This window comes from Lonchura striata, chromosome 11, assembly GCF_050655825.1.
Source record: "Lonchura striata isolate lonStrDom1 chromosome 11, ASM5065582v1, whole genome shotgun sequence".
Taxonomy (NCBI): Eukaryota; Metazoa; Chordata; class Aves; order Passeriformes; family Estrildidae; genus Lonchura; species Lonchura striata.
The window spans coordinates 16000778-16021003 of NC_140713.1; the positions used below are offsets into that span (position 1 = coordinate 16000778).

Below are 20226 nucleotides of genomic sequence, written 5' to 3' on the forward strand. Positions count from 1 at the left end.
ATGTTTTACATTTAATCCTAATTGTGAAGGAATTTCTGGTTTCTGCTCTTTTTTCCCTTCACCTTGATCTTCTCAATTTGTTTCCTAATCAGCTGCTATGAGCCAAGACTCTTACTCAACAGATACTTCAGCATGTGCTTAAATCCTTTGGGAGGCAGCAGGTGCTGATCTCTTACTTGAGTCAACAGGACTTAAGCATGTGCTTAAGGGTGCATGAAAAGTGGGCAAGGGTGAGTAAAACTGCACTAGCAATATACAAAAGAGACACAGAACCACTGAAAACTAGTGTCTTATGGTGGCAGTATGCAGATCTGGTTAAGAGTTTAACAAAACTGGTATTGAAAATGCCCAGGAATTTTGTTGACAACTAAAGTTATCTGAATTTTTCAAAAAACAAAAACAAACATAGGAGACTGCATCCCTGCTTCTGCATTCCTATCCACATAAATGTTATTCATAGAGTACAACTCAATATGATTTCAACCTTTGTGTGAAAATAGAATATTAAGATATTACTGGTATATAAAAAGAATGAGTATGGAATTAAGGTTACAGGATTGGTTTGTAATTCATTGAAAGAAATCCATAAAACCCTGCATTAACTACAATTTGATAAAATCATATCCTCCTATCCACTGGCTAGCAATAAACACTCCACAGACTGCTTTTCATATTATCTTTCAAGTAATCAACTCTCCATAGTTCATAAAATTAAGGTTTTTTACAAACCCAGAGTACCATAAGTCGTTCACAGTGTCCAGCAGGCAGCAGTTGAAAGCATCTGTCATCTATGTTGAGAGAAAAAAAGAGATTGACAGCCTAAGTGCTTTCATATATCATGTCAGCATGGGAGAAGGCACTCTCTTCCTTTCCACTAGGCCAAATATAAAGTGTAGCACTAAACTACCAATGCAGAGGGAGCTCATAAGCTGCTTAGATCGATCAGAAAGTTGCTGCTGAATAGATATATTAGATCTGATTTTGTAGAGATGGATGAATGATGAAACCCAGTGCTTTTCATAGTTTTTTCTGAGTTCTTGGCAGATTTAATCAAACATTGCAGATCTCATTTTGAGAAATGTTGGGTATTATTCACACCACTGATTTCACTACTTCTGTTGAAGATGGTCATTTAAAAGTCTGTGTAACAACAGAAGAGGGTTAACCAAGGCTATTCTCAGGTTTCTGGTTCAGAGAACCAGGACTGTGGCATTGTTCCTGTCTGGATGAATGGCTATTGGTAGAAGGGACACTTTAGAAAATATTGTACTTTTACAGTGTTTCCCTGGTAGACAATCCTTAAAATTATCAAACTGCAGCTAAACTGAAATTTAATGACTATCACAGAAATATCTCTTTCTCCAACTAAGTGAGAAAGATGAGATAAATCTTGCATGGCTCTGTTCACAGCACATCAGTCATGCTTCAGCTCCTGAACCAGGAAAGTATCATGTAGAGTGCACTAACAGTCACACAAAGGAAGCTTTGGTATGGGAAAGAAAATGTCCTATAACTCTTGACCCATTAACTATTTTTAGATTTCTGGTTGTACATTGCAAGCTAACTTGGAACAAGAGCTGTTGGAAGCGTATTTCTGTCACCCAGGAGAAAAGCCCCTGTGATCCTTTCAGTGCTGGGTAAAGCCCCAGAAGCGCCTGTCCCCCTGCACAGCCCCCGGGCAGCAGTGTGTGTGTGCTCTGAGGGCTCTTCCCCTGCTCCTGCTCCCCCCTCCCCATTCCAGAGGCCATCCCAGAGCAGGGCCATGCTCCTTGTGACACTTCCCTCCCCTTGGCATGAATGCCAATTTCTTTCCAAAAGCCCTGCTCTTGCTTTTCTCCTGCTGCATCCTTGTGGACTGAGCTGACCCTGGCACTGTTGGTGTCATTCTGCAGGTATGGATTGATGCAGCTACTCAGATATTTTACTCCTTAGGAGCTGGGTTTGGTGTTTTAATTGCATTTGCCAGTTACAATAAGTTCGACAACAACTGCTACAGGTAAGAGCCTGTTCTTCCGTTCCTGCTGCAAAATTATTTTATTTTGCTCCGGCTGCAGCTGGAAGAACTTTTAAGCAATCATTTTATCTTCAGTCATATATTAATGATGGTGAGTTTTGTGTAGACATAGTAACCAACCCAAATCTTGAAATACTGTCTTCCTTACTGAATTTTTAGTAACAGGAACCTGCCAAGTTATCTGCTGCTCTCCAAAGCAGAATGGGATTAGGTTTGGACTTTAGACAGCTGTGTAAACTATACTGGTGTTTGCCTTTCAAAAGTACCATTAAGCACAATAGTGAACACAGGATAAAATCTTATTGGTGCAGAAACAAAAAGCAGAAAGATTCCAGCTTCCAGAAGTGTTTCTGTGCTTTGGGATTATATTTCTGATATTTTACATTGTGCTCCAGTTTAGGAATGCACTTTAAATCAAGTCAGTTTGTAAGTGTTTTGCTGAATCACCACCATGGAAATTCAACCAGAATCACTCTGCACCATCTGAGAAATTCCAACATTTAAATGGTTTTTTTTAACAGTAAATTTTGGAATGAAAACAAGCAAGTCTTTTCCAATGAAATATAAATTCAGAAAGTACATATATTATAAATGCATTGTAAACTGAAGGATGGGGGAAAATGTTAAAGGAAATCCCCATCTAGTTCTTAAAGTTTTTTCTCACTGGGCTGTTCTTCTCTCCATGTTTAGGGATGCTTTGCTGACTAGCACCATTAACTGTGTCACAAGCTTCATCTCAGGATTTGCAATTTTCTCCATATTGGGCTACATGGCTCATGAGCACAAAGTTAAAATTGAGGATGTAGCTACTGAAGGTAGGAAGTTAATTCTATATTAATTTTAACCCTTCTCCCCCACCATTTCTTTGCAAATGTGTTTATATTTGATTCCAGCAAGTGTGTGAAAATCTCATGGAAGTAAACTGAATTAACTTACTTGGAACTAGAACTCTGTGTTTAAATCCCTTGTTGAAACGTGAACTCTCAATGGCATTGATTCACCTCACCTCTCCTGAACTGAGCTTCCCCAGAATCTTACCCCCACAGGTTTTGCCCATTCAACAGACAGATGTTAACCACTGGACAGAATCTTACAAAAGTATTGCTGTTCAGTGCCACAGGTGACTGGTTTTGATGGTTCTGCTAAGTTCAGCTCTACATTCTTTACTGGGAACAAGTCACTCATGGTCCCAGCTCCTGCACCTCTCATCACATCCAAAAGTTCTCTTGCTAAACAAAGGCAACAGTTCACCACTACATAGAAGAATAAATAGTAAAGTTGCAAATCCAATAAAATATTATTCAAAGTGGACAACAGTGGGATAGTGTCTTTTTAATACTAAATCATCATGAGTAGGTAAATATGCATTTTAAATATATTTTGGTATAACGCAAATTTTGTTTTAACAATAGTCAGACCATGACAAGGACTGAAATGAAAGTCAACTTAGTCATGATTTATCTTATTAAAATGAACACTTTGGTGAAGATAAGAAACATAATGAAGTGACACCTCCTTCTCCCCTTTTCCATTCCAGGAGCTGGTTTAGTTTTCATCCTGTACCCAGAGGCAATTTCAACTCTTTCAGGATCTACATTTTGGGCTGTGGTGTTCTTCATCATGCTCCTTACACTTGGTATCGACAGTTCTGTGAGTACTTTTTCCTTCTAGCCTTGGCATTGTCCTTTTCCTGTCATATTTTGTTACTAAAGAGGCATTTGCCTTAAGCAGATTACATTTCAAGTAAACATTCTGTACATTTCCTAAATCTGTTTCCACAGTCATAGAGAACATGGCAATACTATTACTTGCTGCCTTATAAAGACTGTCCATCATCAAGAGGTTTAGGAAAAGATTAAATCTCTGACTAACCAGTAAATATTTACTCCCTGCTATTTTTTTATGACTTTTCAGAAGGGCTATTCAACAATTATTACTATTTAAAGGTCCAACAACACTACTATGAACTATTACTACTATGAACCTGCAAAAAGGTTTTGAAGCCCTGCTTGCAAAATACAAGTAAGACATTGAGTAGAGTGGTTTCTAGAAGGGATTATTTTATGTGCTAAAATCCACTAATCTGCTCTAGACAGACAATGTCTGAAGGTACTCCCATTGTTTTTCTACAAGCCATGATACAGAATTTCCTGTAAATTTAATCACAAGTTTAAAATCATGCCAGAATATTTCCATAGCAGTTTTGTTTTCCTATAATCTTACTGTAAAATGTCTAGTCTAACAAGTGTATTTGCTCTTTGATGAGGTAAGTTTTACAACATGATATTCAGGATCATAGAAGCTTCATCCCAGAAAATATTCCAAGTCCCCAAACAACTTTTGTACTACTTTTTTCTACCAAAGAGGCCTCAAGACATCCTGTTATATTTAGCTTAAAGGTTAATACATTTCTGGAGAACCAGATAGGGTCTTTAAGAAATAGTAAAACCATGGACAAACTTTTATCCTCTTTAGTAGGGTAAGGGGTTTCTTACTATTCCAAAGCATAGAAGTCTCTTTTGAAGTTCAGAATGTCCAAAGTTGATCCAGGAATTTCTTGCTGGAAATGGTAAAACACTGTATTTCCATTGCTTAAAACTTCAGGAAAATTCATTCCTTTTCAAGGGCAAGAAAGGGAATTAATGAATTGATATGGAAAAAAGCAAAATCAAAAAAAAAAAAAAAAAAAAAGGGTTGAAGCAGGAAGCTTTGATAATCATTGGCAAATAGCTAAATAAGATCTTGTGGAGTGAGGGCTGAGCTGTAAAGGTCAGATTCAGGTCTAAATATTTCCAAAGTGTTTGGATTTTTGGATTCCAGCTGAGGCCCAATGAAATTTGTCTATATAGACTAAGATCTGCATCCTTAGACAAAAGTTTGAGGGAAGATTATATCTGGAATTGTAGCTTTTTCAACTGCACCTTTTTTAACTGTAAGCAAATAGAAATGATTGAAATGAAGGGTTTATTGCAGTGAAAGGACATGAATGACCAGTAGGAAAAGGACAGAATGAAGAAGAAAATTTATGTTGAGAAGTGTCTAGATCCAAAACAGTTAACTTTGCAACAGCAGTAATGTAGGGCAATGTAAAGAAACATAAAGGTGACACTGTAGGTTGCAGAACACAATTTTCCTACTAATAGAGAAAAGTTTTTCTGCTGGAGCTAATTAAAATACAGTGAACTAGTCAGCTGTGGCCAAGTTTAGTTCTTTCTTTCTAAAAAGGGAAGGATTTACTGGTTCAAGATTTGTCATAATTTGCCAAAGAAAATTCAGGTCCTGGAGTACTTTTTATGGTGATAATTCTCTGTTACTGATTTCAACCAGGAATATTTTAATCAAAGGCTTATAGGAACAGGACAGGCTGTGTTAGCACCTGCTAACCAAATTTTGTATTGCACCAGGCACTTCAGGTCTTGCTGTGGTCTTTTAGCATCACAAAATGCATAGAATTAAGCTTCTCCAAAATATTAAATAAATTTGTTTACTATGATAAAAGATTGAAATTAATTTTCATAGCTTTTTGTTGGCATTTAGGGGCAGATTTTTTTCATTAATGGAAAGAAATTAAAATTCATAACCACCTACATAATCCAGCAATTTAAATGAAAATTTGGAAAGTACCTTTCCTGTATTGCAAAACAATAGCTAATGTCCCACATTAACTTCTGAAAAGCAAAGTAAAATTCTTTCATGTTGTCAACAAAAAAAAATCACATCAACCTTCCTTTGTAGTAATTTATAGACTTCTTCCAAGTCTGTAAAGATTTTTGTCAAACTGGATTCATTAATCAATGGCTAATGCAAATCTTTGTTCAGTACATTTCCTTTAGGTGCTTGCCATGCCTGTCTTTAAGAAATATCTTAAGGAGCTTAGCTACTTAAGCTAGCAGCTTTTCCCCCGGAGTATATTCAAATGTGTATCCTTTTCCCCAAAGTACTGTCTACTTATTGTTCTGTTGAGTCAGCAAAGAGTCCTCAGAGGCTGTGGAGGCAGCAGCCACTCCTCTTGATGTCCAGTTCCCTGACCCAGAAGAAAATTAATCCTCATATCACCAGTTACTTACAGCTGAAATATCAGAAATCATAGTGGTTGGATATTAATTGCACAATCTGCTTTGCATTCTTCAGTCTGTATTTCCTATAGCCAGTAGCATTTAACCAGAGTTTGCCTTCCCTTTCTCAGATGGGTGGGATGGAGGCTGTCATCACTGGCTTGGCAGATGATTTCCACCTTCTGAAGCAGCACAGAAAGCTTTTCACCTTTGGTGTTTCTTTTGGCACTTTCCTACTTGGTCTTTTTTGCATTACCAATGTAAGTACAACAAAAGTTTCCCTCAAAACATTACCTAAAAATGCCATTAACATTTTCAGATGAAATATGGATAGGTTCAGATGACTACATTTGATTATAAATTTTAGTTCTTAAACAACTTCTATTCAGAACATCACTTTTAATATAATATATGAAGCTTCTCTAGTTTTTGGCACAAGATCATTTGCTATCAACCAAGCCTGTAAGTCTTTGTTCCAAACAACTATCTCTGCTATTGCTGGGTTTATTTGGTTCTGTGTGCTTTCTTTGGCATGTTTGTTTTTTTTTTGTTTGGTTGGTTTTGGATTTTCTAGTCACATTAAATGGAATTGTGTAGAGTGCTTATTCCTCTGTGAGGAGTTAAGAATTTCAAGTGACCAGACCATATATCTGTCCTCTTCTTGAAGAAAGTAAAAGACACTTACTGCTCATGGAAGGAGTGCAGAGTAATGAACTAGTCTCCCCACCTTGTTTCTTCTTGTTCCTTCATGTACCTAGATCTTGACATCTTTTACTGTTAACACCACATAAAGCACAAAGAAAACTTATCCTGAACATTCAATAACCTGTATTTATCACTACCATCAGACTGAATATTTTGCCTCATCTGGCATTTTAAAACTAATTAAGGAATTAAATTAATGAGTTCTAGGCAGGAGATAATTTTTCTTTTTTGGCCATAAAAAAACCAGAGAGACCTGTTAACTAACATACCAAAACTGTTAGAAAACAACTGAAATTTGAAGAAACGACCATGAAACCTGGTTTCATGTGCTGAACCTCTCTCCATCTCTAGAAATGGCTTCTACGTCTATTATTAAGATTAGTGAAATGGCATAACTTTATAAATAACAAAGTGCTTTTTATGTAAAAACACCCCAGTATTTTTGTTCCAGTCTCCTCAAACTGAGATATAGTTGAGACTTTAAAAAAAGATATATCATTTTAAATATCTATCCTTTTAATACCATACTATTTCTATCAATACCTAAAAATTGGACAAGCTCCTGTTTATTCAAAGTTTCAACTGGAATAAAATATCCTGAAATACAATATCAGAAGAAATTAATTGTTAAGAACCAGAAGATGTGCCAGTGGGTGCAATTCCACTGCCTCCAAGTGAACTAAAGCTATTCAAAATAATGACCTAACTTTAGCTTTTAAATAATGGCACCTGTTTAGGCTGAAGTTCACCCCTCCAGCTGGAATTCACAAACTGTCCAGAATAGTCCAAACGAATTGGTTCACATAACTAAAGGACAACATTTCTGATGTGTAAAAGATAAAAAGGAAAACCCTTGTGAGCACATCATATGAAATTGTTTGATTTTGGCCCCTGAATTTTTAAGGCTATATTTTCAAAAATAACTGTTTCTGAAATAAGCATGTTTCTTACAAAATCATTAGTAATTCACTTTGCTAAGTTTGATTGAAAATGCATTCATTTGGAGCAGTTGTAGAGCAAAAACAAGAGGTCAAACTCAAATGTCATTCAATAAGCAACATTTTCTAACACAATAACCAAACTTCATTCCATTTCTGGACAAGTCCCCACAGCATTAAAGACCTGCATGAGGCCTGAGTACTGCTCTCCCTATTTTTGTAAATATGCACAGCTGTTTCAGAAAAAGACATCTTTATAAAATAAAAGGCAACTGATTACAGAGACTAGAATCACCTACAGATTTAAACAATACAAGTGCTATTTCTACCACTGGTGGTAAAATAATTCCCTTTGTTCCTCCCCTTCTGAACAGGCATCATCAGATTAAATTTGGTTGTAAAAAGATATTTTAACAAAAATCTACTGCCACTGCAAACATTTCAGTTGTTTCCATGTGACAAAGTATCCTGACACACTTTATCAGGGTTCATTTTGAAACAAATCTGGATCTCATGGTTTTCCATTCACCTTTAGCTGAAACTCAGTAAAATGTGTCATAATTTTCACAAATACACACCACACTGTAAAACATGGAAAAAAGTAGTAAAATTGCAGCTAAAAAAAAAAAAAAAAAAAAAAAAAAAAAAAAAACCAAAAAACCCAAAAAACCCAAAAAACTAACAGGGCTTCAGTCAATTCATTTCCAGTTCTCAGTCATGAACCACTGAAGCACAAAATGTGCTGTTGTGAAGGAAGACCAGGTATGTTCTCTCCACTGAGCGAAGGTTTGCAAATACCACAGCCCAGAGACTGGACAGGGCACAGCAGCTGCTTGCTCTGCTGGGGACACAATTTCCATCCCCTCCTGCCTTACAGAGCAGTGGCCAAGAGAGATGTAGGCACTCAGGGAAAAGAGAAATGAGACCAACTCACCCAAGACTCGCTGGCCTGCAGAGCAAGTGGCCTTAGGAGCAGAGTGACAGGTAAGGGCCTATGGAAACCCTTGCAGAGCTCCATTCCTGCCATTAATTTAGGATGTTCATTAACTGCTGCAGACAGGCCCTGCCCTACAAGCTGCTGATCATTTCCCCAAACTTCCACTGAACAGGAGTGAGGTTTCTCTTTCCCAGTGAAGTGAGGACATAGGTGAACAAAAGCCTCTTTAGAAGAGTTGCAACTTTGATTGCACTATTTTGTATGCAAATATGAACCTGTGTCTGATGCATCAGATCCATACTAAAATACTTGGGTTCAGATAATGCTTCAAGTAAAGCAGATTTCTGTTAAGTGGATACTAAATTCTGAGGTGATTCTATTTGTAACTTCATGTCCTTGCATCTTTTAACTCCCTGTTGCAGGGTGGAATTTATGTGCTCACACTTCTGGACACATTTGCAGCTGGGACTTCAATATTGTTTGCAGTTCTAATGGAGGCAATTGGAGTTTCCTGGTTTTATGGTAAGCTTCTCCTTTTGTGTGTGCAAAAGCTTTTATGAAATTCCAAATTCTCATTACAGGCTTACACATCATTTTAAGGGAAAACAGCATAGCCTTGTATACACAAAACCATGACAAGTCAGGTTTCATAGAGTGATATTCATTTGATTTATGAGCAGTGACAGGAATGCAGACATTCAGTGGGCCAAGCTTTGAGACCCTGCACAAAGCCAAAGCAAACAGCCTTGTGAAAGGGGCTGTGATGGGATGGAAAAGTTACTCCTTCTGCCAGTATTTTACAACTCTTAGTATTGCTGATGACTTGCAGTAGCAGATTTAGATTTGGTACTTTCAAAGCAAGTAGATTAGCCTAAATATAGACTCACCTGTTTCTGCTTTTCATTAGTCAGGACCAATCTCAAGCACTCTTCACACAACACAAATAAAGGCAGTGTTTAGAGAGTTAGAATAATTCCTACATCAATCCATTCTGCTTGAGACAATATTCTACTTCATTGTAAAACACTAGCAGTTTATTTATTTTATTTCATAGAATGGTATAAAATACCCAACACACTGGATACTAGAAATTCTATTTCTCATATTTGATACTAATTTATGCCACAAAAAAGGAGTGGTGATTTACTTTATCCCAAATATGGCAAGCTTTAGGAGTATTTAGTTGACCTCTGGCACTAGACTCTATGCCAATCAGACTGCAGTGATATGCTATAGCCACCTAAAAAAAATATGGCCTCTTCTTTTCCTTCCTAATTTCCTCTTTATTCTCATGCTTTAGTTCCTCGTTGATCACAACTCTTTTTACTATTACCAGGTTTCAATGGCATAGCAGCCTGCAAATCTTCTTCCTTTTAAGTCTATATTGAATGAGTTGTCCTGATTCCCAATAAGATTGTTCTTCCTCTGAACACCATCATCATTTTTATTCAGACCTAGTATTTATAGCTAATGTATGATTCAGAGGGTTCTTAGACATTAGGATTCTTATTATTTACCTCACTCAGTCACTTATTTATCCATTCATTCTGACTTCCTATGTTCTCCTAATCGAACTTTATCTTGCAGTTAAAAAACTGTTGAAGAGTGCGTGAAGTGAAAGAATGGCATCCATGCATAAAGCTGTTCAATCTATCAAAGGAAAAGTTTCTAGTTTTAATGCACTAATTCTGTCACCCAACATCAGCATGGAGCAAGCACCTGTCTCTCAAAACAACTGAGGCACTTTATTTCACAGACAAATGTCTTTAATCCCTGTAAAAGAGCTGAATGTGGACGAGTTATCACAGTTTAGCTTGGATGTAGAGACTTGTTTAGTTTCTAGGAGAAAGTTACTTTTGGCTACTATTAAAACAGGATTTACTGCACTTTACAGTAGCTAAGCTTTGTAGGTGGTTCACAGACCAGGCCAAAGTTAGTTAAATTTTATTTTACACCTCCTGTCTTTATAATTTTTTTCCTTTCTTCCAGCAGCCTCCCCATAATTGGGAAAATATCTATTCATTTTTCTTGAGCAGCTGACAGATGTTTCTACTGACACAGCATGACCTGTTGCTTTATAAAGAACTTATTACAGCCCCAGGTGCTATTTAAACTTATTAAATCTGGCATGATCTTGTCTGCCTCTTTTTTCTGATAGACCCCTCTTGCCTTAATGACCTAGCTGAATATTAAGCCAGCCTAAAGGCAAGCATTGACATTTTGGCACAGACTAAAAACACGGAAATTTAGTTCAAATTATATCTATGACCATTTATTGTGAAGTTTTTCCTGCAAAGGCCAACTGTGTATGTAAGAGAAGGGAGAGCTAGTTTCCTTTACTGTGCAGATGTACCTTAGTTATGACTGCTAAGTTGTTACCAATTTTCCTCATGTGCAACCCTGATATCATCTTTCTGGTTAATATTCTATTTTGATGTATTTAACCAGCTCCTAATAAAAAAAATTAAGTATCTCTGAAACCAAGCCCTACAGGTGCCATCATCTGTAGCTATAGCTGTGTTCTGCTTAAAAGTTTATTCTTAGTACAATTATTTGAAGACATGCAGTACTGAAAAAGAAAATTGTGGAAAAGTGCAGTCTTAGAGCATGGCCTATTCATCCCCCATTTTCAGCAGAAATTGAGCACCAAGCACTGTCTGAGGTCCATGTGCATCTGTCTGGAAACATATGAATAAAATTCTGATATACATAGACTTTGTCTTTGACCTTCTTCACAATGATAAATTTCAGTCAGTGCTCATAGCAGTTAAAATTTAGTCACTTTAAAGTTCACAGAAAGCACTGCAAATAGAATCAGATTAAGGTTAAAGAGCATTTGCAGATCCTTCTTGCCTATTTCTCTTCCCCTGGACATAATATTGGGGGCTGGAAATTGTTTTAAGACATTTGCACTCAAGTGTCCACACCCTGAAAATATTTTGCATCCTATTAGGTACAATGGACTAATTCAAGCTGACCCAATTATTTACATTAAATAAAATAAATTGTGCTGAACTGATCCACATAAAGAGAAATCATATTTATGGAAAACTATACATCCTCTCTAACAAACAAATATTAATGGAAAAAAGCTGCGTTTCTGCTGTTTACCTAATGGGTTCATGATTATAAGTAAACTTTCTGAATACATTGAGCAAAGCAAATTGTAAACAAATAGTCTGACATGACAGAATGCACAGAGCCAACGTCTCTAAGGTGTATAGTCAGAGACTGTTTTCTTTTTACAGGAAACAGAGAAGGATATTTTTCCCCCCATTTTATATCAGTGTTAATTATCCCATTCTAAAGTGGTGTAGTTTTGTACATATTTACAATAAACAGAAGAATAATTGCCTGAGTTTTCTGGAAAAGTCATAAATATGAAATTATATTTGTAATAAAGAACATTCTTTGTTCAATGAAACACTGAAAAGTAAGCATCTCTTAAGTGGAACAAAGAAATCTCCTTTGATAAATTAAGAATCATATGAATCTATCTCATTATCAGCAAGCAGTTTCTGTAAGGGTTTACATTTTCCTGCAGTATACTCATAATAACAGAGGAATTAGGTTGAAATAATCCATAACTATTTTAAAAATTGTGTCCCATTTACAACTTAAATTCTAGATATTTGTGAAATGCCTCTTTTCAGTGGTAATGCTGCTGTCTGCAGCAGGCCTTAGGTGCTCATAGGCGTTTAAGTCAGATACAGTGATATAAAAGATACATCTAGACATTGAAAGGAGATGAAAGTTGTTATTTCTTATGTCTTCTGCTTTGAAAGTCATTCATGTCTGGTTTCTGAAAAAGATATTTTGGGTATGACAGCATCTCATCAGTTTAGACTGAAGTCAGTCTCATGCTTGCATCCATTCACACCCATTCTAGGTGTGGATAGATTCAGTGAAGACATCCAACAAATGATGGGTTTCAAACCAGGCCTCTACTGGAGACTGTGCTGGAAATTTGTTAGTCCTGCTTTTTTATTGGTAAGTGTTTATAATTATGCCATCGTGAAAAGAATACCAGTGCATTGCTTCCCAGAATATACAACAGATCCAAGAGCAAGATACCTATTGCTGTGCCAGATATTGTTGGGACAAATAGGAGACAGTCCAATTTAATGCTTTTTTTCTCCTTGAAATTATATGCTGGTTATATTTTGTATAATACATTTCAGTTATGGGAGAGAAGCTAATGGTGGTTGTGGTCTTCTTCTGATCTTTCATTTTAGTGTGATTTTAAGAAGGCAGCTTTTCTTAGGGAACATTTAGGACAGTCCTCCCTGTCCCTGTAGCACCTCTCTGTATTAAACACAAACCATTCCCTTGGGAAAATAAGCTAGCCAGGGATAAAAGATTGTGTTAGCAAAAATATATTTCTGATTGCAGGATACTAGGATCCCCAATTTGTGAAATGACAACAGAGAAAAATTAATATACAGCTACATCTGTAATTAGCTGTGTGAAACACTGAAGAATTGTATAAAATGTACCTTGTAAGCTGCCTGTTGGAAAAAACAAGCATTCCATTGCATTAGGGAAAAAAAAATCCCAAAGTGTGAATTTGGTTGCTTTGTGTAAAGGTTAGATTCAGTACTAACCTCGAGTTTTATATTGGAATCTCTTTGCATATTTGTAAATCAAAAGGTCAGGATAATAACACAGAAATTTGACCTCATTATGATTTTATGAGAAAATTCCTTGCATTAAAGCTCAACGATCTTAAAGCATTACTGGTATTGTGAATATACACTGGCTAGGCTTTTAGAACAGGTCCACATTTTTTTTAAATATAAAAGCTATGACCCCAATTCATCCATAAGCACCTACAAAGCCTGTACTAATTATCCTTTTAAACACAGTTCTAGAAAGGAACTTGTATGGAACTATATCCTGCAGCACTTCAAGCAGGCTGACTCAAGCAGAATGGGAAAAAGCTGGATAAAGCATCCTTTGATTCTGCACACAAGGAAACAGTTGAAAATTTACATTTTATCATGAGTGTAGTAATAACCAAGCTAAAAGTGGAGAGCCCACCAGTTTAACCTTAAGTAGTTTAAGATGTCTCGGTGAAAGATCCTCAACATCTTCCTAGGAAAGCCTGAAAACATAAGGGTCAGAATAAATCTGTAAATAACACATCTCTGAGCCATCACAATGCACACTCCTTTTTTTCCCTCTGTAAGTTCTTGAAGCTCTTTCTCTGTATTGTCTGCAGCTATGAACACAATCCCAAGAATAATCACAAAATAGAATTAGTATTTTTCTAACCAGATTCTACACTAAGATCTTCCTTTAACCCACACTATCCTGGTGTGGTCTTTAAAACCCTAGGCTCAAAATATTTTAACTGGAAATTGAAATATAGAGCAGAACATATAGCCCCAAAGAACCAAATCAAGGATATCTGCATGTTAAACAACCCCTATGGATTTAACAGCAGAGAAGTAGGGTGGTGCACCACTCTCTCCTTCTTGCATCTAGCACTGGACAGGGAAGCATAGGAAGAAAAAAAACAACTTTGTTTTCCAGGCCATAAGGCTGGTCTACCTTTCCTCAGTACATGTATCATTCTGGAGTTTGCATTATGTCTCTCATTGAAAAGTGGGTACAAAGCTTTTAAAGGAAGTCTAATATTCCTGGGAAATGAAAAGTAAAACCAACAGATCCTGCAGAGCTTTTTCTTGACTACAGAATCCCTTTTCTACATCTGAAACACTAGTTTAAGTGAAGCAGTAGTGGACAGTCACTTGATTTTCCCATCAAAATTTCAAATAATCTGTATCCACAGTAGTTAAATGAACTGTTAATACTAGTAAACACATCAAGAACTTCAACAGCTTAAGCAGGAAGAAGCCAAAGTAAACAGGCTGAAGGTCAATCAGAGTTGGTTTGAAACATACTTTAGGGTGGCTGCCTAATAGAACACCTGGAATCAATTGCAGTAAGGTTCTTCATCTTAAATCTGTGTTCATTTTATACTTTCTTCTCTAGTTTGTTGTGATAGTCAGCATAATAAATTTCAAACCTCTGACCTATGATGACTACACCTTCCCTCCATGGGCAAACCGCATTGGCTGGGGAATAGCTTTATCCTCCATGATCCTTGTGCCTGCCTATATCATCTATAAATTTATGAATGTGCGTGGGACCTTTAAAGAAGTAAGTGGAACACTAATCAAATGTCATGAAATGTTGCTGTGAAATGAAATGGCTGTGTCTAAATTGGCAGTTTATTTCTCTCCCAAAACTTATTACTTATGAGTGACCTTTTGAATCCATCTGTCAGGTGGATCAGTCGTTTGAGGTAGGATTACGGCACTCTGAGTTTATAGACAGAAATTAGCTTTCCAGACAGCACCATAATAATTGTGAAAAAAATATTTTTATGCATGTAATTGATCCAATTGATGAGATCAGATTATTTTTTTAACAAAGAATGTGCAAATTATGCTTTCTTCACATTCAGCTATGAGGTATGGTCTTCAAACTGTTCTATACCTTGCTTTATTTGTCAGTTCAAAATGACACATGAATTAGGTTCACTAGCCATATCATTTTTACCATCATATTAACCTTCACTGTCTATATACTCTTATCTATAGTCTTAAAACCTCTAACAGTGCTCAGAAGCCTCCTCACCATTATACAGCACTGAGTTTTTTCCATCACATCATAATTTTACAACCTTATCCTGACCCACTGACTTACACCTAGTTCTACTGCTCTCCTTTCCTACAGCTACACTTACACAATGGTGTAGTAAGATTTTGATGTTCTTAGGCAAATCACTGAATCAACACCACATACAGAATTAAGCAGAAAATAAAATCTCAACCTTTACATAGATAGGTCATATCCCCCTCACAAAGGAACAAATTGTTTCCAAAACATTACAGTCAACCTCATGTAATGCTCACCGTAGAAAGGCACCCCAAAGCTGAAACTTCTCAGCTGCCCTGTTTTTTTCAGGTCTAGCATCTCAATGTTGTGCACAATTTCTAGATCTCATTTCCAACAATTCCAACAATTCTATAAGCCCTTTGTGTTGTTCCATCCAGGGGAGGGTTACAAGCACATTTTCTAGGAGCATTTAAGTCTCAAAGAATAATTTGTACTGGCCCATCAGGCTTTTGCCCTCTTGCTTAAGTTTACTGATAGGGGGATGTAGAAGCCTTTGGCCAAAATCACATTCTCTCATTCATCTGTACTGTTAGCAAGTTCTGGTTCTGTTACTGCTGCTGCAAGGAGCAGCTCCCCAGTTTCCCCACCAGCATTATGGCAAAAGGCTAATACATGACATCCAAGTAACTAGCTCCAATATAATGCCTCAAAATTGAGGCTCTTTAAGGGATGGGGAAAGGTATGAACCTAATCTAATGGGAACTCCTTAAGTTGGTCAAAATTTCCTAATAGACTAAAATCTACATGTGATCTCAAAGGGCATGGCACGGGGTAGACAAGGGAGATGAGCTGGGAAATACCAGTGCCTCCTTCCTCTCCCACTCTGGGACCAGCCAGGCCTTTTACAGCACTAACAGAAAAAACATTAATTTAGGGAATCTAAGGCCTGTTATACCAACTTGTTCCTGATACTCTTTTCTATATGCACTTGCTAAATATTTGGACTTAGTATTTGCATAAACTTTCTACTGTTGCTTCTTATATTAAAGGCTAACACTCAAGGGCTTATGATAGGCTTATTCTCTCAGTGACTGAGTAAAGGCACATGATGCAGTGATATTAAAGACTTAAGTTACCATTTTAAATAAAGTTCATGCTACTTCCCCACTATAGATTGGGGATTACATACATAATCCCACTTCATATGGCTGACTTTTTCCTCTTCTTCCTGTCTGGTTTAGAGACTAGCTTACTGCATCACGCCTGAAAACGAGCACCAACTCGTGGCCCAAGGAAATGTGAGGCAGTTTAAGGTTAGTAGATCTTCACATGCTTCTTCTCCTGATACCATCCATTTCCTGTCTTTAGCAACAACTACAGCCTTGCTCCAATCTCCTCATGCTGGATGCCTTAGCAGGTCTGCAGTTCTTTATTTCTGCCAGCATGACAAGACGCAGGACGCTCAGTGCCACAAGCATCAACTCTTTTGGAAGGCTTTTGGGACCTTCCTTCTTTGCCTAAGGAGAGCCTCAATTTTACAGATCACCTGAATCTGGTATTTTAGGTTGTGTTTGAATATAGTGAGATTTCACCAAGAAACAAAGTTATTTCCAAACTAGTGCATTTGTATTTCCAAACTTGTGTCACTAGAGTCATGGCCTGTCACTCAGTTACTTGCACTTCAGCAAGCTGAAGTCATGTTTCTGAAACTGCAGTTATGTCATACACCATATGGTAAACACAAAATAAATATCCAGTGTCAGAGTTTACCTATAATGTCATGAAATTGTGTACCAGGTTAGATGGAATTGGCTTTCCCCACAGGACTAGAGTTGATTGAAAACACTGCTGGAGACTTCATAAGCCATGAAAATTATACTCTAGGTTTCCAAATACTGCTTTCCATTTAGCAAATAAAATGAGCTTATTGAAATAAACTCCTTTATGTAGAGGATTAAAAGGATGCAAATGTGAAGCTTGTTACACTTATCAGCATTTCTGTCTTCAAAGTTGAAAGCAACTACAATTATGCACACCTCCACAAAATATGACCCAGATTTTATAGTGGTGGTTTGTATGTTGATACTGTAAAAATAAATATGGCTTTTGCTTTTTCTGAAAGATACTATTTGAAGTAAATTTTGGCTTTTAAAGGAAATATGTGCAGCTTTATGGGATGCAGAATGAAAGCATAAATAGGCTTCCTGTTTCATGACCACTATTTATTTGATGTGGTCAAGAATATAAAATAGCACAACACCTCTTCCTGCCTTCTCTTTCTTCTGTTTCTACCCTCAGCTGTCAGATGATTTACTGTTCCTGCTGTTACTCAGTGTTTCCAGAGGCAGATGTTCCTGTGTGAAAGGGCTATAAACAGCCACTCCACAGTGCTGGTGTTCTGAACACAAATCTATAACAAAACTAGCAAATTAATTTCACATAAATTAGTAAAGACTGTCCTCAGAAGTAAACAACTAAAGTTACCTCAAACCATGCTACATTATAAGAGCATTTTAATTTGCTGCCATCTTCAATGAACAGGTAGGAATGGGTTTGTTAATGCTAAAGCAGATTTAGTAATTTGCTCACAATGTTTAAGATTGTAAACAAAACACTGCCTACTATAACCAAAAAAATACAAATATTTTATTCCCATATATGTCTGGCAGTTCTGAATTTTAAAACTGAATTGAGATCTGGCTAAGTAGCCTTTACATTCAGCACGTTTCTCACTGCAATCTGGACTGCATAGAAATTTAGTTACAGAACGGATAATCTATCCATTATTTTGAAACATCTTTGTAACCCTAGATTTGTCAAAAAAATGTATCTATCAGCATCATCATTTGAATCAATGATGTAATCTAACAACCACTTCTGTTTCCTTACAGCTCCAACACTGGCTAGCAATATGACAACCAACAGATCAAGGAAAAAGCCCACATTCAGCTAAACTGAGAATAAAGAAAAGTCAAGTTCAAAGCTCCCTCACTTATGCTTGGGCCAGGCTGGCCCAGAGTTTATCTACTGACTCCATGAGGGAAGACATCTGCTCTCTGTTGTCAATGCCTCCCTTCTATTACTTGGCTTCAAATGATCTTTAAAGACTCCGTTTAAGTTTTATTGCATCCTTTGGTGCCATGAGATCCCTACATGACCAAAACTTGTGAGTTTTGCTATAGGCAGAAGTGGAGGAGGGAGGAGCAGAGGAAAAGAACAATCAGCAAAAATTAAGTGCTTTTTTATTGTGAAGACGTGAATTAAACTTTTCTGACAGTAATAACTTCTTCAGATATTAATGCCACAATCTATTTTAAACCAACACCACCTGAGTGCTGTCAGATCTAAGGAAAGAATACACCTCAGTTATGACAAAAGAGCAATTTTAACTATGTCCTCATGTCATTAGCTTTCTTGCCATACTGTCCTTTGGGATGCGAGTTTGCATCCTTCTGAAGTGAAGACTCAGTGCTTCATTTTCAGTGGTTTGTTATTAGTTCGTTCTCTTGGTGAAGAACATTGTCTTTGCTGTACATATCTATGCCATTTTCTGACCAGTTTAATTACACTGAAACTGAAGAGCAGCAGGAAGAGAATTCCTGTTAGGTTACTAGTGTAGAACACAGCTTAATATCACAGTGTACTTCTTGAAAGAGATATTCCCTTATATCAACAATTTGAATGGCTTTATCATATGATCCACACTCTGCAGACTTTTCCAGCTAAACATGAAAGTTACATCCAAATAGACAGACTCTCATATTTTTGTTGTATTTTGTTCCAAATAAAGAGTGTAAAATACTTAAGTGATAATTTAAAAAAATATATAATTACCAAGTGGCACAAAAAACCAAATTCACAAATTACCCTGCTGTGAACATATTATAATTTAACCAGGATTCACCTACCAAAACATAGTTAGATTTTGTTGATTAACTTAATTATATTTTAGGCACAATCAGCTCTCTAAACCTATTCCCACTCTGTTCTCTAGTAGTATTATGCAAAGTAGAAGATACAGAACAAACTCTGCTTTTGGGTGCTGTTCTTACTCTGTGGTCACTTGTCACTGTAGTACCTTTCAAGTGATCACTACATTCAGTAGCTTTGAATTAGTTCTTGTGATTATTTATCACTAGGTCTACAGTAATTTTCTGAGGCAGTAGCTTCTCCGCTGGATCCAACACAGTTTACCTCTGGGCATTACCTCTGGTGTTTTTTGTCTATACATTCAGTTGAGCTTGTCTTTTAAATGTATGTAGTGCTTCCTCTTTTTTAAAAAAAGACCTTTTCAATGGATCTTCTTTTTTATTTATGAAACAATTTTTGTTGAGTTGTTTTCTTTTTTAAAATAGCCAAGTTTTAAAGTGCCAAGTGCTTTTGGGCTTTTTCTATTTAACATTGATTTCTGTTCAAAATAATGAAAGGGAAATTTCTCTCCTTATTCATTCTTTTCCTCCAAATATTCAATACTTCAGAGCAAATCAAGTGTTGTCCTTGTCTTGAAGAGTCTCTGTGACAAACAGTTTTATTTAAATAGGGATTTGAACCCAAAGAATACTTTCTTCTAATTATAAAGGAAGTTTTATTTTCTGGCCCTGGTGATGGCCAACAGCTGCTTAAACCTCATTATTAAATATATTTCAATAATAAAGGAATTCCAAATGTTGCAGTTCTAATGCTGTAATTACACAAGAGGCTAAATAGTGAAAACATATTGAAGGCTTTGAAAAAATCATCCCACCAACTTCTCAGTTAATCTCATTTTTATTGCTTGCCAAACGTCATGAGAATCTTTCCATTGTTTTAAAGCCTACTTTTCAACAATACAGCTGCTTCAGTCACTGTCTTGGCATGGCTCAAAAGCTTCTTAGCATAGATGCAACTACCAAGTTTAGAAACTTCTAGGGGCTGTTTAACATGGAGCTTTAATAGGTTGTCACTTTGCAC

General features: G+C 36.7%; 1 protein-coding gene across 1 annotated transcript in view; it reads left to right on the plus strand.

Annotated features, from left to right (window-relative positions):
- The window catches only part of LOC110484415 (sodium-dependent noradrenaline transporter), a 55829-nt gene extending 35884 nt beyond the window's left edge, over positions 1–19945 (plus strand). Inside the window, exons 6-14 of the mRNA XM_021555023.4 lie at positions 1893–1996; positions 2705–2829; positions 3552–3664; positions 6201–6329; positions 9072–9171; positions 12539–12639; positions 14647–14814; positions 16518–16589; positions 18168–19945. Coding sequence (XP_021410698.2) covers positions 1893–1996; positions 2705–2829; positions 3552–3664; positions 6201–6329; positions 9072–9171; positions 12539–12639; positions 14647–14814; positions 16518–16589; positions 18168–18191 — 936 coding nt within the window. The 3' untranslated portion in view covers positions 18192–19945. The remainder of the gene's footprint in view (positions 1–1892; positions 1997–2704; positions 2830–3551; positions 3665–6200; positions 6330–9071; positions 9172–12538; positions 12640–14646; positions 14815–16517; positions 16590–18167) is intronic.
- The last annotated feature ends 281 nt before the right edge of the window (positions 19946–20226 follow it).